Raw genomic sequence first — 25,977 nt, 5'->3', positions numbered from 1 at the left:
ATCCTGTTTCACACCAGATCAAACTATGTCAAATACTCACCTGTGTCCAGTATGGGGGGCCATGTCCTGACATCTACCGCCGCTGCTGCTTCTCGAGACCGTAACAATTTACATATGAGTTGTGTTGTCATTAAACAGGCCGAGCGACTCACCTGGGGATTGAAGAATAAAGGGGTACACTGAAGCCCACGTGAGAATTAAGCAGGATGGAGTGAACGAATGTACAGAACCAATGACAATATTCACTGAGCGCCCAAGCATCCCCTAAATCTAGCTCTTGATAAGCTAATGAGATTACCATGAATAGTGTTTCCTTATTCTAGTTCCAGTCTTGGACAGCCAGGGCAGAAAAGAGCTAGGAATCTGATTATGGTTACACAGATAAAGCAAGCAGGGGACGAGTTCCCAGTACAGGTGCTCCCTGAACATTTGTGTAACTGAGTAGGTAGTCATTATGTGATGATCCCAATTAGAAAAGCATATAAATTAACTACTCTCAACATTAGTTCTGTTAATTTTATTTGTTGTATTATGTCTGTTAGAAACATCACATCTATCCAGGCACAAAATAAACCTTTTCTAACACGGTGGAAACATCTGTCATGGGTTGGACCGTGTCTATTGAAAATGTGTGTCAGCTGAGTTGGGCCATGATTCTCAGTGGTTTGGCAGTTCTGTCACGATGCTGTCATCCTCTTTCATGTGATCTGATGAGGTAAGGGCATTAGGGTGGGATGGAATACCCTCAACTGGGGGAGGGGAGCGGGCACAGCCCTGAGGGTTCCGCTGGAAGGCGGCCTGTGTTATAACACCTTTTGGGTTATAAGTGATAAAGGGAGAAAGAAGCGAGCAGAGAAGAACCACCAACTAACTAGAGCCAGGAGCATCGGACCAAGGGTCCCTGCACTGAGAGCTAATAGACCGAAGGGTGGATCAAGACACCTGGGAGTCTCCATGGAACGCTGGGCTCCTAGGTGTTGAAAGGAGACAGGGACTTTCCCCTACAGCAGTGGTTCTCATCCTGTGGGTCATGACCCCTTTGGGGGTCGAACGACCCTTTCTCAGGGGCTGCCTGAGAAACAACAGTAGCAAAATTACAGCGATGAAGTAGCAACAAAAATAATGTTATGGTTGGGGGGTTCACCACCACATGAGGAACTGTATGAAAGGGTCGCAGCATGAGGAAGGTTGAGACTCACTGCCCTAGAGGTAGCACTGTAAATTTGGGCTTCTAACTTCCGAAACTGTGAGAGAATGAATTTGTTTATTAAAGCCCTCAATTTAAAACATCTCATTATGCAATAGCATGACATAACGAAGATATTTGGGATAGGAAATTAGTATTCTCTAGTCCTGAGTAACCTTGCCTCTGCGGGTCTCCTCAAAAGATGTGTATGGGGGAGAAGATACTAATCTTGTTACATTTCCCCAAGAGTGAAAACAAAACCATAAGAACATAAAAAACAAACCTACACTTTCAAAAGAAACCTCTTACAAGTTAAGGAAAACTCTGAACATGTACTACATTTCCCCGGGTGTGGTCCGTTCAGGCAAGAGTGGTGTGGTAGGCCGCCCAGGGTCCTGATGTACTGCCTTCTCTAGTCACCTTAAACTTCAGTCACAACAACAGTTAGCCTAATACCTACCCCTGAATTTCACTTAGGCATTGAAAGCTTGCTTCTAGAGCTAAACTACAAACCCCTTAAAGACAGAGACAACCATATCACAGCCTGCCTTCTGCCACTCCACTGACACATATACTCCCAGAGCTACCAAACCCACCACCCTTTCCTGGAATCGTCCATAGCCCGTGTTCACAGTAGTGAAAAACACAACAAACCAAAAAACCCCGTAAAATCGAGCTACACACTGAACACTCAGATCCAGGGATCAGGTGGAACTGCCCCAATAGTTCCAGATTTCTGTTACCTCCACGATCATCTTGACAGTAGGTAATGTCGTTGCAATGTTCTGTGGGTGTGGCGGGCGGACGGTTATTGGCACGCAGCCCGCGTACAGGCACCCATAAAACGCTGCGATGAGGTCTATTCCTACAGGAGAGAAAAATACATAAATAAAACACTTACTAGAAACAGATGCCATTACTGAGTGGAAATCGCCCCTGTCATCATAAATAATAATATGGAATAAATGAGAAGGCCTGAAGTGAGCAGATGAGCCCTCTGACAGGCTGCGTTTTTCAGTCCCTGGGGGTTTGCTAAGCTTCGGCGGTCACTTTTATTTGGCGTGTTTTTTTGGCCATGAGATGCCACAGTTGCCAAAAAGTTTAATTTCTGTGTCATTTCTCTAAGGAAATTAATGACTTCCTGATGATCCATTTGGTAGTTGACAATTTTTGCTACTGTTAACTAAATGAGCTGTCTCAGATATCTAAGAAAACAAACTGAGGTACAATAAGCTTTGTCACAATACTACTTTTTGCGTCTCGAGGCATGCAGTGGGCTGTGGTCCTAGGAAACAGCAAGGAATCAGTCAGCATCAAACTACTACAACGCGGCGGTGCCTCTTCCAGCCTCGCCGCTCGGGCTGCGTAGAAGCCGCTCTCTACCTGGCGGGTACACTAAGGCAACGTGATCTCCGTCTTGCAAGTGCCCTCGTTCCATCAGCATCACGGCTATCTTCTCAGCTCTTTTATGAAGTTGCACACAGGTCAATGAATTTGCTATTGTGCCCTGGAGATCAGAAAGAAACATGGTACAGTTAGAATGAGAAACCAAACAAAAACACGTCTTTCATGAGGCAAAACTCACATACAATAGAACACTTCTGAATGTACAATTCACTGGTAATTGGTGAACGCGCCAGGTTGTGCCACCATCATCGCAATATTGGAATAGCTGCATCACCCCTATGCACAAATCTCATCCCTATTAGGCTGGGTAGCAGTTAAGCCCTTGACTGTTTACCCCAAAGTTGGGGGTTTGAGCTGATCCAGAGATGCTTCAGAAGGACAGGCTTGGAAATCACAGCCTTGTCTACTCTGGACTCAGGGTTCGTCTTCAGTTGGAATTTACTTGGTGGCAATTGAGAAACACAGCAGTCAGTCCGCTTCTATTAAACTAAGTAAGAATTTAAGGGTTTTCCGATCAATAAATTGCTTCTTTTCTCGCTGAGCTTCAGGGTGTGTTTATGAGATAAGCGCGGGTCTGGTTCGGATAAATTGGACCATGCCACCATCCAGCACTGAAGGGGCTATCTTGGTGTACTGGAGATCATTAAAAAATACTCTATACGTAATTAACTGAACTACAACAGCAACATTTTTTTTGTCTTTTAAAAGCGGAGATTATACTCATATCTCAACCCATTGATTTTAGAATTTACAGTGTAGTACCCACAGGCAGTGAAGATTTAGCAGTAAATCTACAGAGTTCACATTTTAATAAACAAGGCTCATTAAAAAGTTTCTTTTTCAAAAAAGAATAAAACAGAAAAAGGAAACAAACAAAGGACAGTTAGAAAGGGGGGAGAGAGTTAATTGCCAAACATAATTGCAGACAGATTTTTTTCAAACACATAAAAAGAAACAGAGAACACATTTGGATTGAAAGTTCCAAAAACAAAAAGGTTGCTAGAAACCATGAGTAGCAAAATAAGTTTCTAAGAAATATCATAATAATATAATTCACTTTTTGAACTGCTAAGAAAACTATGTATTCAATGCCAATGATAAACATAAACTTTAACAAAAACATTCTCCTGAGGATACACATTACAATTATAGTTCATTTACACCAATATTCAGGTATAATGGAGCTATTTAAATACCTCATAGACTCCAGCAGCTGAAAAATGATCATAAACAGCCAGGGCTAAATTAATCTTTATTTATGTAGGTGGTAAAAGGAGAGTGAGTTGGTGGGGAAGAACAGGAATAACTAACTAGCAGAGAATCAGGGATCTAACACAATCCAAGGTCAGTGCTCAGACCTAATGTTACGTGTGGAAAAAGGCATACAAATGGAGACAATATTATGGAATAAAGAAAACATTTTATGAACAAAGTGATCAGAGCCATTTGGGTGCCAACGTGATGTTTTTATTGGCCATGGCCAATATGGAGGGAGAGACATTAGAATTCCTATATGAAATGGTACGCGGGGGTGGGGTGGGGTTGGAGGGAGTATAAGAGAACATTTTATAATGTGCCAAGATATCAACACCAGCACCTGATTTTACCAAACATAATGAAAAATCAACTATTATATCAAGTGCTGAGCGGCAAACACATTCTCTTTGATCGACACTAGAAGGCAATCAAGGCTCCTGACACGCTGGCTACCCCGTCACCAGATGATGCAACAGAGGGATGAGCTTACCAATGTGAGAGCCCTACCAAACAGTTACTAAGTCAGGTCTTCACCCTCCGACCCCCCTCCCTGCCCTTAGTGCCACGAGTCAGTTCCTGTTATGGAGGAGAGGTTCAGCTTATGTATCTGCTCACTTAATCTTCTCCTAATACTTACTCTCCTTAATTATCCTCTGCCCCCTTACAGAAGGGTGAAGGAGAGAGAGGGAACCAGAGATAAGTACACACGCACACCTCACTTGACCACATGGTGAGATACCACAGGCCCTAACGTTAGGTGAAGGTCATTGTCATGTGAATATGGAAGATTATATCATTATATAATTGACAAATGAATCTCTATCTAACTGCCAAATCACTGACATCCATGGCCCAGCTCAACTGACATATTCCACCCATCACAGCCTGTGTTATTCTCACCTCACCCCTTGGCATTCCCTACCATCATTTGCATGTTGTTAACGTCAGGCATTGGATGTGTTTTTATGACGGTCATCACTGTGAAATGTTCCATACCAGACAGTTAAGTGAGGAATATATGTATAAGAGAAAAAGCAAAATGAGACAAAGAGAGGGGGAAACGGTGATTTATTATTGTCAAAGAAAGTTAACAAAAGCATTTAAAATTTGGTCATTTTAAAAATCAAACTATTCCAAACATCAATGAAACCAAATCTGTTTATATAAATTTTTGTAAACTACTGTACTCAAATGTACTTTGGGCTCTTCAAAGTGAAGATGTGAAAAGGATCCAAAGCAGAAATAACTGAAGTCTGAGATCCAATTTCATCTTCAAATCTGTGGTTGTGCTGGTGGTGGTGGACATCCCATTCACAGCCAATTCCATGTTTATGGAATGAATTGTATATCCCTTAACATATGGGCTAACTTCACCGGTTGGTCACTATGTAATGATCTACAATAAACCAGTCAGCTGAAAGCAAATTGAGGGGTGTTTCCCTGGGGTGTGATCTGCAACCCTTCTTATCTTTGAGGAGATAAAAGCAGAGCTAAGCCACAGAGCTCAGATGAACTCCTACGGCCAAGTAAGAATACTCAGGAGTGGAGTTTGTCCTTTGGACCTGAGGTGCCTGCACGGTGCAACTCCTAGCTCCAGGGGGCGATTGAGTTATGCCAAGACACATAGAGATGACAAGCAATATTGGCCTACAAATGCTGAGAGGGGACATTTTCTGAAACCATCGGAGAAAGCCTTTCCCTAGAGCCAGCACTCAGAATTTTGACTTTTAACATAATTTTAACAACATAAATTTAACAAATTATGGGGTTAAAATTGTGGGAGAATAAATTGCTCTTGGTTAAAGACAACCACTTATGATACTCTAGACTCGTGTTACATTAGCACCAGATGACGGAGGCATTGAATATACAGAGTGACAAATTAGCCATCTTGGATGTGGTAGACTTTCCAACATGGAAAGTTGGCACTCAACCTCATTATTACTGAAGAAAATAGATTATATTTCACTATTAGGGATTGGCAATGCACAAAAGGCAATGCTCTAATTATTGGTCCATCTTTCTCTTCCCCTGAGGTAGGTCTTACTGTGAGGGTGTTGGACACCATCACCAACTATGTGGCCCAGTGCTGCAGTAAGCCTGTTTTCACATAATGCCATCTGGATGACAGGTATTCTGTCTGGTTTGTTCAAGTTCTGGACACACCCTATTCCTCCCCATCTTCTGGAGAGGTGATGCTAATCCTCTATCAATAAAGAGTTTTCCTGCCAGAGCAATGCCTACTGTAAACTATATATATTGGGGGCGTGGTCATGACATTTGAGAGGCTTGGATGACTCACAAGCAGCAGTCAAGAGGGTATTTCAAAACAGTTCGCATTCTGGTTCATGGAAATCCCTACTTTCAGTTACTTAAAAAAAGTGAAGTGGATTCGTAAGCAATCTTCCCAGAGATGCTTTTCAGAACACTGCCATTTTGGGTGGTTAATTCGATAACAGACAGGAAATCCTCTAGTCACACTCTTAGATGACGGTGTGGGCAAATATGTGCCCCCAAACAAAGTTCAAAAATCAGGAAGGGATCGGAAAGAAGGATGAACGGAAATGGGGACTGAAGAACAGAGGGGAAGGTGCTGTGACTGAAGAGCGGAGGGGGTGGCCACTACAATCATCAATAAGATGTGTACACACTGATGAATGGGAAACAATGGGCTGTGTAAACTTTCACCCGAATTACCAGAACTAAAACGAAAACTGCTTAAGGAGGTGATGTGCTGGAATGTGGTACCTCGTTCAATTTACACCACCAGTCACGTTTCCCTCCTGTGGGAATGGAAGCTGTGCCCGCAGGCCGCTGCTCCATGCAGCAATTGTCTTGCACTTAAAGGATACACTGGAACAAAAAACGGCTTCTGTTTCAACACCAGAATCTCTCTCAGCCCAGCCAGGTGCTCACACTGGGAAGGAGTGTAAGGAGATTCACTGAGGGACCTGGTTTCCTATTTTACCCTGATCTAGGGCTGTAGGCCACGGATACCATAAAGAGAAATTTATATAAAATTTATATAATTTATATAAATTCAGCAGGTCTGAATGCCCATGCCATTTTAATTACTTTGTATAACTTAAAAATATATACGACATGACTCCACCAAATAGAAAGTCTAACATGTGCCACATATCACATCAAACATCTTAGGCAAGTGTTTATTTCCACTCATTTTTGGCAATCTTAATACAACCTTCTATCCAAGAGAAATATCACTGATTTTCAGTTACACATTTCAATTTTCAAAGTACTAGTTTTTACGGGAGGGTAAAGTGATGGATGAGTGGTTCTCATGGCAACCATTTCACTACCTGGCACCATCGGCCCCATTCATTGGAACAGTGGCGGTTTTCGATTGAGAACCCAGATACCTATGAAGCTGCAGCTTCACTAAGGCTGATCTTTATTTTAAAAGTTCTTATGAGGTATTTTGACAGAATGGTAGCACCTATCCACTAAATCCCATTCTAAAGAAAAAAAATTTTAGTCAGATGATTACAACTTTGTTAGCAATTTAAAGTTTTACATTGAATTAAGGAATATCTGGGAAAATAGTAAACAATGAGGAAAAGCCAAATGTGATTTATATGTTAAATTCTAAAGAAGTTATTTTAAGTTAAAAGATAAGTGGAGTTGGCCATTTTATTGAAAAAAATAAATCTCACCTTCAAAAAGGCATGTGTCTTCCTTCATTCACAAAGGGAATTAACTGGGAAGAAACCAATCCTCCTTTTCAGAGAACAAGATGGCTCCCCAAGGAAACAATCATAATTACATTTATCTTAATTTCTACTTCAAAAAAGTAAACAAAAGTAACGTTGTTTTTATTTAAAATGCATTGGCCTATTTTAAGGGCACTAAGTAAAAAATAACTATTCTTTATCTGTAAAGTACTAGGTGAAAAATAAAGTTAATGGAACTAGTACAGTTAACTTCTCATTATTGTGAAGTGCTTCAAAAGCAGCTAATAAAAAGAGATTAAACAAAAATGCTGGATGTTGTATCTGTTTAAAATATAAAATAACAGATGCTCTTTTGTATGTAAACAGATTCCAAGAATGTAAATCTCCCATGGCTTACAGTGAATTAAATCCTTACTTCCTCCTATAAATCTCACATATCCACTCATAGTTATTTACTCTACTGGCCGTGGAGAAGAGTATAGGAGCAAATACTGATGGGAAAACCGAGAAACATCACTCATCGTTCTGGACCAAATAGTTCAATCATTTCGGAAGAGTTTGTGATCAAGAACAGCAAAAACGAGGTGGCAGAATTCCTCCAACCATAGTGCCAATGCCCATGTAGTACCAATGCCAATGTAGTGCCAGTGTCATGCCACAAAGCATGTAAAATGCAGCCACCGCCACATGTGGAAAGATAGCCTGGATACTGAGTAAAAGTGATACTAAAATTCATCTCATCTGTTCCTTTTCACACTTAAGAATGCCGGGTCGACAAGTGTTTCAATGGCACCTGTGACTTGCGTCACTCGGCTGTACGGACCTAGATGTTGATTTAAGAGAGAATTGCATTATAATAACCATAAGAATAAACTGGAGACATTCTTATAAGTGTGTGTGGGAAGTACCTGAGCAAGGACATTAAGCTTAATAGAGGGTCAACTAAATGAGGAAGACCTTCAGTGAGATGGACTGACACAGTGGTTGCTGAAAGAGCAATGATCTATAAGTATGCACACGGATAGACACGCGGCTTAATGAATGTGGAGTATATTCATGAATATCTAGGTATTTGACAGAGGGTTTTTGTACATGTGTGCCTCTGCTGCAGGCATACAGATCCATGAATGTAGTGGAGCATACAGGGGGCAGAGTTGTGAAACCTTCTTAGACATTACTATACACTTTAATGCAGTGGTTCTCAACCTTCCTAATGCTGTGACCCTTTAATACAGTTCCTCGTGTTATGCTGACCCCCAGCCATAAAATTATTTTCATTGCTACTTCATCCCTGTCATTGTGTTAGTGTTATGAATCAGGCAACCCCCATGAAAGGGTTGTTCGACCTCCAAAGGGGTTGTGACCCACAGGTTGAGAGCCGCTGCTTTAATGGAAGTGTTGCTGGTCTCGGGGTCAGAACCATGATCTTCGGAGAGACCAAGGTCAATTGGCATCAGACAGCCCACAAAGCACATGTTCGACACTCTACTTTGTTGAGCAGTGCTCGGGGTCTTCAAAAGCTTATAAACAGCTATCTGTGGAACTAAGGAGCCCCAGTGGCACAGAGATATTGAGAGTTAGGAATTGGACTCCTAACTGCAAGGTTGGAAGTTTGAAACCACCACTGGCTCCCTGGGGAAAAGATGGTCCTTTCTATTCACATAAAGAATTACAGTCTCGGGAATTCACAGGGCAGTCCACTCTGTCCTGTAGGGTCACGAGTTGACATCAACTCGGTGACAGAGAGTTTTTGTTTCTTTGTTTAAAACATTACTCAGGGTCTCCCTCTATCTGGAAGATAGAGAAAGAAAATCAAAGCTGCATGAAAATTAGTCCAATACAACAATGGACCATGTGAACACCTCAAGGTCCCTGACCTTGGGACTGGAAGTACTAAATGGGGCCTGACTCCCACTGCCCCAGGACCAGGCAGCATGTCGTTGTGTTGTGAAAAGGGTGCCATGCCTAGGAACCAACTTCAAGGTACCTAACAGCAATATGAGGCAACAGAATTGTTGAATTGTGTCCTCTTGGATATGTTTTATAGACCCCAGCGCCTGTACATGTAGATATAATCCCATTTGGGAATACGGTATGAGTCCATATCATGTAGGGCATGTTTTAAACCATTGACCTTGAAGATACAGAAAGAGTGAATTAGACTCAAGGAAACACAGTTAGATGGGAGAAGACAGATGCATTCTATGTGAAGAATGCTGAGGCACCAAGGAACCGAGCTTATGAGACACAAGGGACTTTCCCAAAGCAGATAAGGAGGGAAAGTCTTTTTCTGATACAAGAGTCGTTGTTCTAAATGAAAATAGCTAGACTGCTAAACACACACACACACACACACACACACACACACACACACAGAGAGAGAGAGAGAGAGAGAGAGAGACAGAGAGAGAGAGAGAGACAGAGAGACAGAGAGACAGAGAGTGTGTGTGTGTGTGTTTGTGTGCTGGTTAAAACCACTCATTTACTTGTGTTTTTTTGTCATTGCTGCCCTAGATCTAAGACAAGAACCAAAGAAGAAGCCGGACCTTATAGGAGAATAATCCTACAACTCAAAGTACTCTTGGCATCCTTCAAATGGTGCATATAGGAGCCGGAGGCACAGGGAATCCAGGGTGGACGATACCTTCAGGACCAGGGGTGTGGAGGGCGAGTGGGATAGAAAGGGGGAACTGATTACAAGGCTCCACATGTGACCTCCTCCTTGGGAGATGGACGGCAGAGAAGGGGGGGAAGGGAGACTCCAGATAGGGCAAGATATGACAAAACAACAATCTATAAATTTTCAAGGGCTCATGAGGGAGGGGGTAGCGGGGAGGGAGGGGAAAAAAAGGACCTGATGCAAAGGGCTTAAGTGGAGAGCAAATGCTTTGAAAATGATTAGGGCAAAGAATGTACGGATGTGCTTTATACAATTGATGTATGTATATGTATGGATTGTGATGAGTTGTATGAGCCCCTAATAACATGTTTAAAAAAATGGTTTAAGATAGAATTGCCTCCATGACAAGACAGCCTTGGTAAATAGCAGGTCACATGTAAACGAGGAGGGCATTCTTGGACTATACTTTCTCCTTGATATAAGCTAGTAACATGAATGTATTCATACCTCTGATCTCCACAATTTACACCCATGTGATTTTCTCTTATGCTCCTGCTCAAGTCCGTTTTAAGGTACTTGAGTCATTTCCAGTAAACACAATCTTGCACAAGATTAAGGGTCTATCGCAAATGACTCCGACCGCAGGGATCATGGCTACAAGGGTGTAGGGAATGTCACGCGGGGTCAGACTGATGGCACAGCCAGCCCAGCTCTGGCACCACTGCACACCCTGCTCGGTCTCATGTACACCCGGCTACTTCTCAATACTACATTCAGTCAGAGTACCTTTACTGCCCTCCCACCAACGGCGCCTACTGTGTATGAACTGATCTAGATCATTATGAAATCAGCATCACTAGCGGATTTACACATACTTCATAAGCTGTGCATTTGCATATTCAGATTCTTTAGGAACAGACAATGACCCCTTCAGCAAATACGTGCAGCCACGTATCCGGCCATGGGGGTGGGGGGGAGGCTGCAATGCTCCTCTGGGACTCGTGCTCTTGGGCTGCTTACAGGGCTCTGAGGTGATAGGAGGCTGAGAAGGCGAGTGAGTGAGACAGAGGCCAGAACTAGGATGGGAGGTTTGGGTCATCACCATGGAAGTGACCCTGGGGCTAAAGAACCAGAGGACACTTTCGAGAAAGACCAGAATTGTGAAGAGCTTCCAGGCCAATGCGGCCGTCAAGCACGAGCAAAGTCAGGGTGCTCTGAGAGAAATTATGACGGCAGCCCATGAGCCGAGGGAGGAGAACTGGTTACCTAGGTTACAAAAGGGGAATCTCATCCTCTCTAACGGCTCAAGAAGGATCCATAAAAGAAAACTGAAGAAACATGTAAGGCAGGGATCCTTTCAAACGTACCAACTCACAGTAACTAAACGGATCTTCAAAAGAACCTTTTATTTCTACTATGCATTTGTGAGCGTGAATGAAATATGGTATATAGGCTAAGCCCTCAACTACTAAGCGGAAGGACTGTGGTTGGAACCCACTGAGAGGCCTGGTGGGAGAAAGGCCTTGAGATCCATTTCCAAGAGATCACAGTCATTGGAAATCTTATGGAACTCAGTTCTATTCTGGGACACCGAGTCACCGTGAGTCAGAGTCAATTTGACAATAACTGGTTTGTCCTGGCTGGGTTTCCTGAGCCTGAATATGAGCAGAAAATGTCCGGCGAAGGTTAGGTCTAACGGAAGTACGAGAAGAGTGTCATTAGACAATGCTAACTAAGTCCGATGACAAAATTGGTTGTTAGAAGCTGTTGAATCAGCTCTGACTCATGGCTCCAGGCTGTTTATGTAACCAAAGTAAAGGTCGTCAGCCCCACGCCATCTTCATTATTGCTGACACGCCTGAGTCTCTGGTTGGAGTTGTATCGATCCATCCCATTGAGTGTTGCCCTCATTCTCCTTGGCCTCTATTGAGCACAAGGTTAAAAAATATATCCAAATAGGAAGTAGTAAAACCTGGGAATTTTCTCTACAAAGAAATCCAAGGAATTGGGTGCTATCTTTCAGACTCTCTCTGAGGAGTGGTCTTGAGCAGATACAGTAAACAAGTTGTCTACTAGGGTCAGTTCCAAGATCATAAGTACATGCTATGAAGAGGATAAGAGGCTATTGATAGAAACTAAACTGGAAGGGAAGATGTCCTGATATTGTAATATCAAAATTAGAAATTCAGGTAAACAGTGTACAGTTGCCATTTCTTGACATTTGTATTCACTCTACTACTATAAACTACTTTTATTATTAGCAGCTCTAAGCAGTAACAGGAGCACTGATGATAAAGTGCTTTATGGACTTGAGTTTACAAAAAAGTTTAAAAATTTAAGTCATCCACAAAACGTATCTCCTCAAAGAGAACTTTGCTAATATTTTGCATGTCTTAGTCATTTCTCTATTCATAAGAAAAGGCATTTGTCATCCCTGGGTTGAGGTCCAGCAACTATGGCAAGGGCCAAACTCAATCCAGGGATACATACAATAGCCAACTAAATAAAAGGGGGGAAGAAAGAGAAAAAAAAGACATGGATGGGGGGAAGGGAGAGCAGGGTACTAACCAACCCAACTGGAGGGTATTGTTTATATCTCCACAGGACCAGCTTCAACCTGATGTGCCAAGGCGTGAATATAACATACTGGCATGTACCCGGGAAACAAAAGAGATGTCTGCGAGGACGGCCCTAACCCCAACCCCAACTATGTGGACACCCACCTCCCCCACCGAAGAATGCACTTCAGCGGACAGCACTGGGGCTACAGCTTGGGGAGAGGAGTGTGTCGGATTAGAGCACACAAGAGAAACGAAAAGGGATGGAGAGGGAGTGGAGGATACATCCCGACCCACCAAGCACCAAAGATGATGTTTCTGCTCAGAGCAGACAGTGCACAGGGCGGACTGTAAGGCCGGCCCCATCATGGAACACAGCATTCCTCACTGAACCATGACGCTGCGGGGACAGCCCTGGAGACACAGTGCGGGAACAGTGCACGGTCTGCCCCATCATGCTGGGGCGAGGCACTGAGGACATGCTGCAGAGCAGCGGGGGAGCAGAGTGATGAAACCCCCGGAGAACAACAAAAATAGACTTGGGAGACAGAGTGTGGCACCCCAATAGACTCGACTGGAAAACACTTGTAAAGGCCAACAAATAGACCTTATTTATAGGCTTTTCCATTTTTGTCAGTGGCTTTCCTTTTGTTATTGTTAATTTGTTTTGGTTGCTCTTATTGTGTTGTTGGTACTGACTTCCTTGTTGTTTTATTTGGCTTTGCCAGGTTTTGCACTTATTATGTATCTGCATGTCTATCTAGATAAGACAGGTGGGATAAACGATTTGGAGATGAAAAAAACGGGACCAGTGGTTCTGGGGGGATATGGGGGAAAAAGGAGGTAGGAGAAAGGAAGGGACAGGGGTGGTAACCAACCTGTGGACAAGACTACAAGTGAACTATAATCAATGGAAGGAAGGTCACAGGATGCCTAGTGGGGCTTAATCAAGGGCAATGTAGTAGTGAGGAATTATTAAACCTGAATGAAGGTTGGACATGATGGTGGGACAGAGGAAAGTAAAAGGAAACAGAGGAAAGAACCAGGAGGCAAAGGATATTTATTGAGGCCTAAATATAGGCATGTACAAATGAAATTATATATGTATATATATATATATATATATATATATATATATATATATATATATATATATATATATATATATATATATATATATATATATATATATATATATATATAAAACGAGAGGGGACTAGAACTGTGTACTCATATCTATATGTTAAGAATTAAGGTTGCAGATGGACATTGGGCCTCGACTCAAGTACTCCCTTAACACAAGAACACTTTGTTCTAACAATCCAGCATTCTGTGATGTTCACCTTCCCGACAGAATCGCTAAAGACAAAATGGGTGCATAAGCAAATGTTGTGAAGAAAGCTCATGGTGCCTGGCTATCCAAAGCTATAGCGTCTGGGGTCTTAAAGGCTTAAAGATAAACAAGCAGCCATCTAGCTGAAAAGCAACAAAGCCCACACAGAAAAAGCATACCAGCCTGTGTGATCATGAGGTATCGATGGGATCAGATATCAGGCATCTAAGGCCCAGAAAAAAACCATACCCAAGGTGAATGGGGGGAGGGGGCATGGAGTGGAGACCCAATGCCCATTTGCAGACAATTGGACATCCCCTCACAGAGGGTTCACAGGGAAGACAGGAGCCAGTCAGAGTGCAGTATAGCACCAATGAAACACACAACTTTCCTCTAGTTCTTTGGTGCTTCCTTCACCCCACTATTATTGGACCAGAGCATGCCCACTGCTACAGATAAGAGCCAGGAACACAGGGGATCCAGGACAGATAAACCCCGAAGGGCCAATAATGAGAGTAGAGTTACCAGGAGGATTGGGGGTGGGGTGGGGAGAAAAAGGGAATTGATCACAAGGATCCATCTAGAATCCCCTCCCAGGGGGACAAACAATAGAAAAGTCGGTGAGGGGTGATAGAGGACAATGTAAGATATGGAAATAATAATCTATAATTTATCAAGGGTTTATGAGGGAGTGCAGGCAGGGGGTAGAGAGTGGGAAGAAGTGGGGAGCTGATATCAGGGGCTCAAGTGGGAAGAGAATGCTTTGAAAATGATGGTGGCATTTGTGCAAATGTGCTTGACACACTGGATGAATGTATGGATTGTGATAAAAGATATAAGAGCTCCCAATAAAAGTATTTAAAAAAGAGAAAAGTATTAAAAAGAAAGAAAAGTTTTAATTTAAAAACAAAAAGTGAACTACACCTATACTTTATCATCTGATCTTATATCTAATAATACATGTTCAGAGTTTTCCCTTGTGACCCATAATCTTCTAAAGTATCATTCAATAGCTATAAACAATATAAAAGTGGCACACAGGTATTAAAGTCAACTGAGTTAACTTAATGTCTTACATTTGAACCCCTTTTGCTTCTTCTAGCATTATAGTACTTGAGAAGTAAACATCTTAGAAGTGTAAAGCTTAATTTTTTCCATTGATTTCCTTAGGCAAAGTTTCTAAAGAAGTACAATTGCTGTTTACAGCATTGGAGATGTTTTTAAAATTGATCCAGTCAAACTTCTCTCCAGGCACTTCCCTCCCCTATGACCTCCTCTCCCAACCACTCTCATAGAGGTATATTTGAAAGTTACCTACAATTGCCAAGACCTACATTTTAACACATATTTAGTAATAAGATAAACAAAATGTATGTAACAAAATCTTTTTTGCCATTTTAACCACATTTAAGTGTTTGTCCCTAGTTTTCCCTCACCTCAATTTCCGTTTACCACTCAGACCTCTCTCTATGCATTCGTCTGTTCCACATACTTCATAAAAATGGAATCATATGTCTATTACTGATGTTCTGTCCACTAGCGAAAGTGGTGCATTGAAGGTGTCAACCATGATTACGACCCACTGCTGCCTGGTGTGCTTGGAACTCCAGCATTGCAGTCGGCAGTCCGGGCACTATCAAGCCTCGTTAACAACGATTAATGTAGAACTGCATTCCTGCATCAAGTCTGTCAAAGCTTGCCTCATATATTTTGGGTCTTATTAGGTGCATGTTGTTCATGTTGCTGTGTGTGTCATCGAGTTAATTCTGGCTCAGAGCTGCCCCACAGGACAGCGTAAAGCTGGCTTCAAAGGGTTTCGTAGCCTGCAATGGTCACTTAGTGGGTTGCTTATTGGTCACAATATGCACAATTACCCACCAGACCAGTAAGACCAATCCCCAGCTGCTCTGAGGGAGCGAGACGAGGCTTTCGGCTCTCATAAAGATTTACCATCTCAGACACCCATGGGGCATTCTACCCTGCCCTGTGCGGTTGCTATGCATTGGAATCGACTTGATGACAGGGAGTTTGGGTTGAGTTCGTCTTTGTAGGTGCAGCCTGCCAGGTCTTTTCTCCCATGGAATAGCACGCACACACGCACTTGTGTTTCAAATTGCTAAACTTTCAGTAATTTATCTATTATTGCACTCTATTCCTGAAGAATTGAAGGTTTTTTTAAACCATCATTCTTTGCCATATATATATATATAAATCATTTTATTGGGGCTCATACAACTCTTATCACAATCCATACATACATACATTGAGTAAAGCACCCTTATACATTCGTTGTCCTCATCATTCTCAAAATTCGCCTTCCACTTGGGTTCCTGGAGTCAGCTCATTTGCCTTTTTTTCCTCCCCCTTCCTCCCCGCTCCCCTCTCCCTCAATCTTTGTCTCTTTTAGCAGGTTTTAACTTAGGCTATTTTGTCTGACATTAATATATCCACCCAACTTTCCATTATTTACTATGTTTTATTTTCAACCCTCCAGCCTATTTTGATCTACAGTAGGTCTCTTGCAGACAGCACATAGCTGGCTCATCTTTTCTTCTCTCTTCTGCCAATCTCTGTGCCCTCTCCCCACTTTTTCCCCTGAACTCTGCCTTTCGTTTGGTCAGCTCCAATTTAAATCAATAACTCCTAAGGAAGAATTTGCCATTTTATTGTTTTCTAGATATATGAAAGTTATTTCCTCTGTGTCTTTTAATACAACTTTTATCGTTAGCTGACATTTTTTGATGAGCTATTTTGATTCCTTTCTCATTTTCTTTTGTGAATATATATTGTCTTTTGGAAGTTAAAGGGATTGCATTTCCAATTCATACCAAAAAGGTCAGTAATATACAAAAACTTTGTTCCTGTACCATTCCCATTTTATTGAACTATTACCACAAATTACATACTTCTACATTGTTTTCCCCAAAGAATGAGTGTATAATCATTTGTTATGCATTTGGTTTTAAATTATCTAGGACATAGCGAGTGAAAACACAAAATTCCCTAAAGCTTTCCTTTATAGTCACCTACAAAATTACTACGGAAGATCTTTTTACATTTTCCCAATTTTTCTCCATTCATTTTAACCTGAAGGACTCCCTTTAGCCTTTCTTGTAGGACAAGTCTTACAGTAACAAATTCCATCAGCTTTGCTAATCTAGGGATGGCTTAATTTTGTTCTCAGTTTGAAAGACAGTTTTGCTGAATATAAAATTATTGGTTGGCATTTCCCTCATCTTTTAAAATATGTCATCCCATTATTGTAGCCTTTCATAGTTAATTTTTTTTAATTTTTAACTTTTTATTGAGAATTGGGTGAAGGTTTATAGAGCAAATTAGTTTTTCATTCAAGAATTCATAAACATTTTGTTTTAACACATTTATTCCAATGTCCACAACATAACTTTATTTATGTCACTTCCTCCCTATGTTTTCTGCTTCCATTCCTCCTTCATTCCTAATCCTTCTGAACTTTATCCTTGGGTATATGCTGCCCATTTAATTTCAAGTTGTGGATTATTTTAAGGTGTGCATACCTCCCTAGGGTTAATGATTCCCTTATAGTGCTATCTATTGTTGGGTTGAAAACTGGGTTATGAGAATGGTTCGTTTCTAGCACTGCATGGATGACTGACAGCCATAATCCAGGGAGTTGAACCAACAACCTCTGTCTAAGCAGTAAGCCTGGTCTTTTAAAAATGATTTTGAGTTCTGTTCCATCTTTTTTCTCCCCTTCTATCCAAGACCTTCTAATGTGACCCCTTCCAGAATCGTTGTTAGGAGGAGATGGACACTGTCTAGTTCTGGTTTCAGGGTCATGGACATGGATGTTTGCAGGGTCCCTTAGTCCCTATATTAATTGCTTCCATGTGGCTTCAATTTTCATCACTGTGTGGTAGTTACATAATCTGTTGTCAATTTGAGACCCAAGAGTGAAGGGGTAGAGTCTAGCCTTTCAATCAGGTCTCAGTTTGATGACCTCATTTGAAGCTGCTCCGGATATAAATAGCACGCTGAAAGCACGACACACGCTTACTCCCTGTGGGACATTCCTGTGGAGAAGACACATGGAGCTACATTAGAGCCCTGGAGCTGAAGGAGCCACGTGGAGAACCCTGCCAGCGCTGAGATGCTTTGACGGCCACTGGATCCACAAGACTTTCCACCCACTGCCCTGTGATGGTCCTGCACTCAGTGTTATTGCATGTGCTTCCTGAGTCTGAAAAGGAATTTATAGATTGGTATCGGACATATGGGTTTGGTATATTGGACTTATGGACTTGATATGGTCTGACCGGTATGTTTTCTCAATATTCAAGTGCTCTTGTATATAAAGTTCTTTCTTGTACACATGAGTGTCTATGAATTTGTTTCTCTAGTCTACCCAGACTAACACACACTATCCAGGCAGGGAGAAATCAATCAAACGTTGTACTTTAGATGTCTTTACATAAGCTTAAGACCCAGTATCTACTTACCAAAGTAGGATGTAGAGCATTTTCTTTGTGGGTAATGTTAATGTCAATTGACATTGGTGTCCCCTGAGACTATGGTCCTGAGGCCCTAGGCCCAGTGACTCATTCCCCTAGAGCAGTGGTTCTCAACCTGTGGGTCGCAATCCCTTTCGGAGTCAAGCGACCCGGCAAACACATATTTCTGATGGTCTTAGGAACTGAGATACTGCTCCTCTATCTTCCTCCAGGTGGGTCTGCCCACATGCAGATACGCCCACATGAGTACCTGGCATGAAGGTGGTTACCCATGCTCCACCAGGCCTCAAGACAAAATTTCATTTATTTGGAATTAGAAATAAATATTTCACAACATATTAATTTCGTGATTAATCACTATGCTTTCATTATGTTCACTTTGTAACAATGAAACTATATCCGCATATCAGTTGTTTACATTACAATTCATAACAGCAACAAAATTAGTTATGAAGTAGCAACGAAAACCATTTTAGGGTTTGGGGTCACCACCACATGAGGAACTGTATGAAGGTTGAGAACCCACGCCCTACAGTATTTTGGCCTACATTGTTTCTGGGGGCAAATCAATCTTTCTGATATCTCTTCTGTGTAACAATTTGCCTCTCTCTTTCTCCTTGCAAGAATTGCTTTACTTTAACTTTGGTTTTGAGAGCTTGATTATAATGTGTCTTGGTGCGATATTTTGGGGTTTATCCTACTTGGAAGTTCATTGAATGTTTAGATTCATATCTTTGGTTAAATTTGGAACATTTCTTCCAATATTTCTTTAAATAGTCTTTGCCCAACTCTCTCTCACTTTTTCCCATATGGGACTCCCATAAAGCATATCTGATGCACTTGATGTTCCACAAGATCTGCAAACTCTACAAGAAACTCTCCCAAGACTCTCCCGGCTTTCATGAGACCGATGATATGACTTCATTGCACTCTTCAGTCCTACAGACTAACACAAGTCCCAGTGTGAGGTCATTCACGATCTGCCATCCCTCAGCCCTATGCAAGCTCAGATACATGTTAAACCAAGGTGTGCACCTTGCTTCAGTCCTTCTGGCCTTCCTCAGACAGGTGCAAACAGACACATACAGCGATTGGGGGACACAGTCTCATCTATCCTCTGTAGATCCAGAGGTCAAGCTTCCTTCCCGGGAGGGCGGCTGCTATTTTCTGACATCGCTATTGAGTCCGAGTGAGTGGAGCACAGGAGGTAGAAAACCAAAGCTTTGATACAATTTATTTGTAATATTTTTCTTGATGTAGCATAGTTCAGTTTCTGTGATCCTTGGCTAGTTTCCTGGGTTCTGCCACTGTTGATTCAGCCAGACTCTCCCACTTGCCCCTTGATAGGGCACTGGTGCTGTACTGTTTTATGCAGTGGGCTGCTCACCACAAGGTCAGCAGTTTGGGGCACTCATAAAGCATTGTAGTCTGGGAAACTCACTGGAGCAGTTCTCCCCGTCCTACAGGATCAACGTGAGTCAGAATTGACTCTATGACAGTGAGTTTGAATTGGTTTGGGGTGTTTTTGTGAAGAGACAGGAGCCTGCAGCTTCTTATACCACTCTCTTGCTCCAGCTAGCCCCACTTTTTAGGCTAGAGCTAAATACGTAAAAAAGTAAACCAGAATATTAAGATTTTGTAATGAATTTGTATTAATAGTGCTATTTCTTTGTATATTTATAGCCTTCTGCTATGCATGGCTATGAGGTTGGGTTTCTAAAAATAATGTATAAACTTTAAATATACTTATAAAAATAAATTTTCACTCTTGAACTTTGCAATTCTGTCTAGCCTCGTAAAATATTAGTTAGTAATAACCATAAAAGCATAGATATCTCATTTATCTGCAATTGTTCCTTGCTATAGATATCATTCATCATTTTTTGGGGGGGGAACTATTACAAACATAGAGTTTAAATATACACACAATAAATTTGTTGGTGTAACGTGCCATTAAATTGATTTTCAACTCACGGTGACAATGCAACACAGTGGAGCTGCCCCATATGGTTTTCATGCCTGTGATCTTTAAGGGAGAAGATTGCCAAATCTTTTCTTCCAGGGAGACACTGGGTGGAGTCCAACCAACGCCTTTCAGTTAGCAGTCAAGTGCTTAACCATTGCTCCACCAGGGTTACTTAATACATATGCAAATATAAAAGTCATTATACAGTCTTTAAAATGATGCTGATACCACGGGCTCAAGTAAAAAGAACATGTTTTGAAAATGATGATGGCGACAAATGTACAAATGTGTTTGGCACAATGGATGGATGGATTGTGATAAGAGTTGTACAAACCCTCAATAAAATGATTAAAAAACAAACAAACGCTTATGGGAAAATGTCTCAGCAGTCAAAATAGCATTAAAAAGGCATTTGTGTGCAAGGAAACAAGGAACAGCCATAAAGGAAGGACTTAGCATGCCTCACCCTGCAGTTGAGCAACGTGTAGAGGATGTGGTCAGGTGTGGTCTGAGCTCTCCACTGCAAGACTTCTGAGAGAAATAGGAACTGAAAGCAAACACAGTTATTAGGTTCTGGAGTTTGAATTGGGATGCTCTCAAGATTTTCACCAGCATTGTTTGCCTAAATGCTTTAAGTACATTAGGATGGTGTGCCTTTCCACCAAAACACCGGAGAAAGGAGGACACATACTCAACTAAAACCTTTGACAAATATGAAAACCCGACCTCAAAAGCCCACTATCATCTCGTTGGATCGGACTCACAGCTTCTATATTTTCAGCAGAAAAAGCGAGTTCCTGTGATTGGGTTCCCCCGAGCCGGAATTCATCACACCTGACTGACAGACTCTCCAGTCAAGCGGCTGGTGGTGCGTTCCTGGTAAGGGAAGTTTTCAGACGCCTGCCCAAGGATGGCAGAACGCCATTTCCTATTTGACAGACGGGAGCAGCCAATATAGAACATTCCTTTCTGGCTTTTCCAGAAAGTGCACTGATGACTTTTGGGAGGTGCAGTGGGAGAATCAGTTCTAGTCTGATATTTTAAAATGGGCTCTACAGAATGTGCCGTCTTTCTAGAATTGTAACTCCCTACTATCACTAAATAATATTGTAAACGGCCCAGATGATCTGTATTGTATTGATTCAGTATATAATAAAAAGACAGCCCTACTTTTTTATCTTGAATACAGAACTAATGTCACGATAACATTTAATTCAGTTTATTAATGGAGATAACTATGTAGTTGAGGAACCTGAAGAAGTGCATTGGATTCACTTACAGCTATAGATCAACAATTGAGAAATATTTCTTTTGTTTTTCTCCTTTTCGAGTAATATTTCAAATCGTTGACTTTTGTCACTCTTAATAGTTGTAAATACAGGATGGGACCACTTGCGGTTAGTCTCGGTGTTCTCAAGTTCTTCTGTGAATAATGGAAACGCTCGCCTACACATGACAGTGTGCACAATATTGTGGAAGGGGGCTTAGAAATGTCGTCTACTGCTCTTAACGTTGCCTTAAAGACATCTGGATTGCACACCTGTGTTTTGCACACAGGTTTCATTGTTCTCTCCGAAGACCAACCAAGGGGCTGAAGCTTCATACCAGGGCAATGGTGAGGCAGTGTGGATTTCCAATCAGGATTGACAAGGATCAGGAGACAAGTGCGTGTAGGGAACACGGCACAGGATAAGGACACAGCTTCTTCGTTTTCTAATGCTAGCCGTGGGGCTATAAAATGACATGCCCATTAGTGTGCTGGCATGAATACTGTATACTGAATGTACATATATTATCACTTAAATTATTAATGTTTCTCCCTGAATCAAGAGATCACGCATGAAGAACAAGGGGGCTTCAAAAAAGAACCCCTGGAAAAATTTCATTGTCTTTTAAGTCTATCTTTCCATGAATTTTTGGAACCCCCCTCGTATGTAATGAATTGACAGCGCTAAGAAAACAGGAGAACAATCATGTGCAGTAATACAGCATTCTCACTAGAGAGCAGTCAAGAGGAGCATGCTATTGAGGTCTAACATCTCAGCTGCTTACCTTCCGGGCCTGGTCATTGTCTTCTATCTGACCGAGATCCCTGCCACTAGCTTGGGCAATTCTCTTCCCAGAGACCAGGTTCCCCACCATCACAGAGGCAGGACCAATTTCTGGAAGGAAAGTGAAGCATTCAGGTGAGGAAAATGAACCTGAAAGTCTATCTTAAAAGCACAACTTTCCACCGAGGTTAAGTGTATACTCCAGGGAATTCTTCAAAAGATTTGAATTTTAATAAATACAATTAGAACAGGGTTCTAACAAAGGACATTGCTAAAATGATAACCATGGCTAATAAAAACAGCTTCTATCAAGGGCTATCTGGTTGTGCTGCTATGGGGAACGATGGGTTAGCAATTGCAAGGGACGCAGAACTCTCCCACAGAGGTTTCTTGGCACTGTCTTTACCGAGGCAGAGCCCCAGGCCTTTCGGCCACAGACGGGCTGGGTGGACACAAATGGCCAGCTTTCGGACAGCAGTGAGTGCGCAACCAGTCCACCATCAGGGCTCCGTAAGGGCTAAGCCGAAACAGTATTTTCACCACATGTCCCGTTCCCCTGTTATCCTTCGAAGCCCACTGCCTTCATTTCCTACTTAGTGTGACCTCAAAGCATGTTACCACATTTCACACTAGTGATTACCAAAAGTAATAACAAAGACAAATCAGCTACTGAAAATGTGTAATTGTGGATTAGGCATGTTCTTGTTCCCTGGTGTTGTTCTCCATGACAGACTGAGTGCTGTCCATAAGCATGAAACACTGTACATCTGTGATAAGCAATGCGTGAGGCATATTCAGGGGAAATACTACTGAAGAGATAAGAAAAGAAGCACTTATGCAGATGTACCATTGACTGAAAAGGGGTTCTGTCCCTGCCAGGCCCAGAGTAAACGGTGCTAGGATAGGCTAAAAGACTGGTAGAAAATTAAAACTAGTTTTCATTCAACTGCTATCCACTTACTTTACAATGCTCTTTTCCCAGTTTATGAAAATATTTTGAAAGAGAAAGGGAGAGAATCTTTTCTGACAGTGTTTTGGGGGATTTTTTATACAAAAGAATTTTCCTAAAGAACTACAGAAATGCTGGCTGCAAAAAAACACTGAGTGTCACCACCCCCCATACCATGCTCCTCAAAATAGCATTGCTTGTTCTTTTTATTCAGTAGACACATGTATATAAATCAAGGCACATATTTAATAGGAAAGGGATAGAAATTCCAGGAGAATCTCTCATTATGCGAGAATATGAGTATGTGTGCGTGTGTGGGGGGCTGTTCAGGAGAATCTCTCATTATGTGAGAATATGAGTATGTGTGTGGGGGGGCTGTTAAGGTAACAAGGGAGGAAGAGTAAATACACTATCAAATAAATTACAAAATAAAGTAGATATAATGGTAACAATTTTCATTCTAAGCTTAATCAAAACACGTTTGAAGATGACAATGATCAAGTAAAATATTAATTAAAGTTTTGATGAAGATAAAGTTACATGTTTACAAATCAGGGGACAATGCGTTACCCATTACACACAAAGAGCTACATGTCTGTAGTTGAAAAAATTTTGTTCATGTAGCATAAAAAAAAGACAGATGTCTTTATGATGAAAATGTAGGGCAATGGTGGAAATAAAACAAGATTTATAATGTTCACAAAGCTAGCCATGACAACCAGTCTACCAATCGTCTTAAGTCTAAAGGTAATGATCATCCACAATATAAGGTAGTTGAACGTCTACTGACGTTTAGTACACTGCCCAAATGAAAGCAAGGTCACTGTTCTTTACAGCTACACAGCTGTCCATGGAGGATTTAGCTCAGCATGAAATATTCATGTTCTCACAGCTATGTGGAGAAACACAGGGCACTTCAAGTCAGGCCTGGCATTTGGACTCCAGTAGCCAATGACACAGCTTTCTGGGCCCCTGACTCTTGGTGTCTTTGGTTTTAGGGAATTTGCAGGAGCCTTGATGATATTTTCTGTAAATGTACACTATCACTCTAAATTGAAAACTCTTCTTTATGTTTGCTATCTGTGAACCAACTACACCTTTTGCTTACTTCTTAATAAAATGGATATGGAAGAGGAATAGTATTTCATATTTAACAGACGAGTAGGGATTTGGGTAACAGAATGCATGCTGAAGGGAACAGAGGCACTCGGTATCAGAGCATGGTTGAGTTCATGGTATTTACACGGATCATTAAATGTCCTTGTACACTATTAGTCATTAGCTTTCTATCTTTAGTACCTGCTGATAAAATGTCTTATCATTCTCCTTGGCGATTTGGAGCTGGCTTCATAAAATGGCTGTGTTCAGAAGCCAACTTGGAAACCAGCCTAAACGTCTTATCCATAATGCTTTAAGAGTTCAAACGAGGGCAGGGAAAAGACTATTTTCCAGGGATATCGCGTTTTCACAGCACTACCTTCTGCCCCTCTCCGTCACTGTGCCAAGTCTTCCGTGGTCAACAGCGGACTTACGCTTGTGTTCTCTGAATGGCATCTCGGGGCCTCTCTTCGCTCAGGCTCATTAACCCACTCTTTCAACTGGGGCTAGGAGACAGGAGATCCCTTGCTGCACCTCATTAAAACTACGTTTTGCCCCCAAACTAATGATATCCCCCCCTAACTCAAGCGAAGTGGGCATACCCACCTCTCTTTACAGTGTCGAAAACATTCAATGGAGATGAACCCCCAAACATATGTATTTGAAGTTTACATTATTCTGTCACTTCCCACACTCCCCATACAGATTCACAAATCTGTAAAGCAGCAGCTTTATTGAATTTCTGTCACAACACGCAGGAGAAATTCAGGCAGGCAGGGGACACCAGTAGACGTTTTTAACAAAAAGAGAACAACAAGGTGTACACTCTCTCGTTAGGGCAGCATTTCTCCCCTCTGAGGTAGTTCTCTGTAGCTACTTCCCCAGGCTGGTCTCTCTCTTGTGAGAAAACATATGCCACAGAACTTTAGAGGTGTGAAGTTCTATCTATATTTATACACAGTTACCAGCCCATATATATAGGTTAAATATCAATCAATATTTTCCTACTCAGAAATTTGAGAGATGGAACAATATCGTAGTACACACTGTGGGCTAGCTAAATGGATATGAAATCACTAGGTAAAAAAACTAAGTAGGTTTTCAATAAAATCTAAACTTCAAAGGGCTAGCTTCAAGTGCCTAGCAACATGGTTACACAAGAATCACATCAAGATAAATTTGCTTTGGCGATCAATAAGGGTTACTCGTTCAGAGTCATAAAGGTTGACTCCAATAGGGTCTAAGAAACCATGCATTGTTTGTTCAAGCTTCATTTAATACAGTGGTTCTCAACTTTCCGAATGCCGTAAACCTTAATAGAGTTCCTCATGTTATGGTGACCCCCAACCATAAAATCATTTTTGTTGCTA

The 25,977-nt window shown here is 41.7% G+C and overlaps 1 protein-coding gene across 4 annotated transcripts in view; it reads right to left on the bottom strand.

The window, feature by feature from the left end:
• The window catches only part of DIP2C (disco interacting protein 2 homolog C), a 521,839-nt gene that overhangs the window by 88,306 nt on the left and 407,556 nt on the right, over positions 1-25,977 (bottom strand). For all 4 annotated transcript variants that reach the window (XM_075550143.1, XM_075550144.1, XM_075550145.1 and 1 more), the window contains 5 exons: positions 22,562-22,671; positions 20,976-21,056; positions 2,570-2,693; positions 1,930-2,051; positions 41-152 (listed from right to left, as the gene is read on the bottom strand). In XM_075550143.1, the coding sequence (XP_075406258.1) occupies positions 41-152; positions 1,930-2,051; positions 2,570-2,693; positions 20,976-21,056; positions 22,562-22,671 (549 nt within the window). The remainder of the gene's footprint in view (positions 1-40; positions 153-1,929; positions 2,052-2,569; positions 2,694-20,975; positions 21,057-22,561; positions 22,672-25,977) is intronic.

This window comes from Tenrec ecaudatus, chromosome 5 (genome assembly GCF_050624435.1).
Source record: "Tenrec ecaudatus isolate mTenEca1 chromosome 5, mTenEca1.hap1, whole genome shotgun sequence".
Classification (NCBI taxonomy): Eukaryota; Metazoa; Chordata; class Mammalia; order Afrosoricida; family Tenrecidae; genus Tenrec; species Tenrec ecaudatus.
This window is presented reverse-complemented; position numbering and strand designations above follow the sequence as displayed.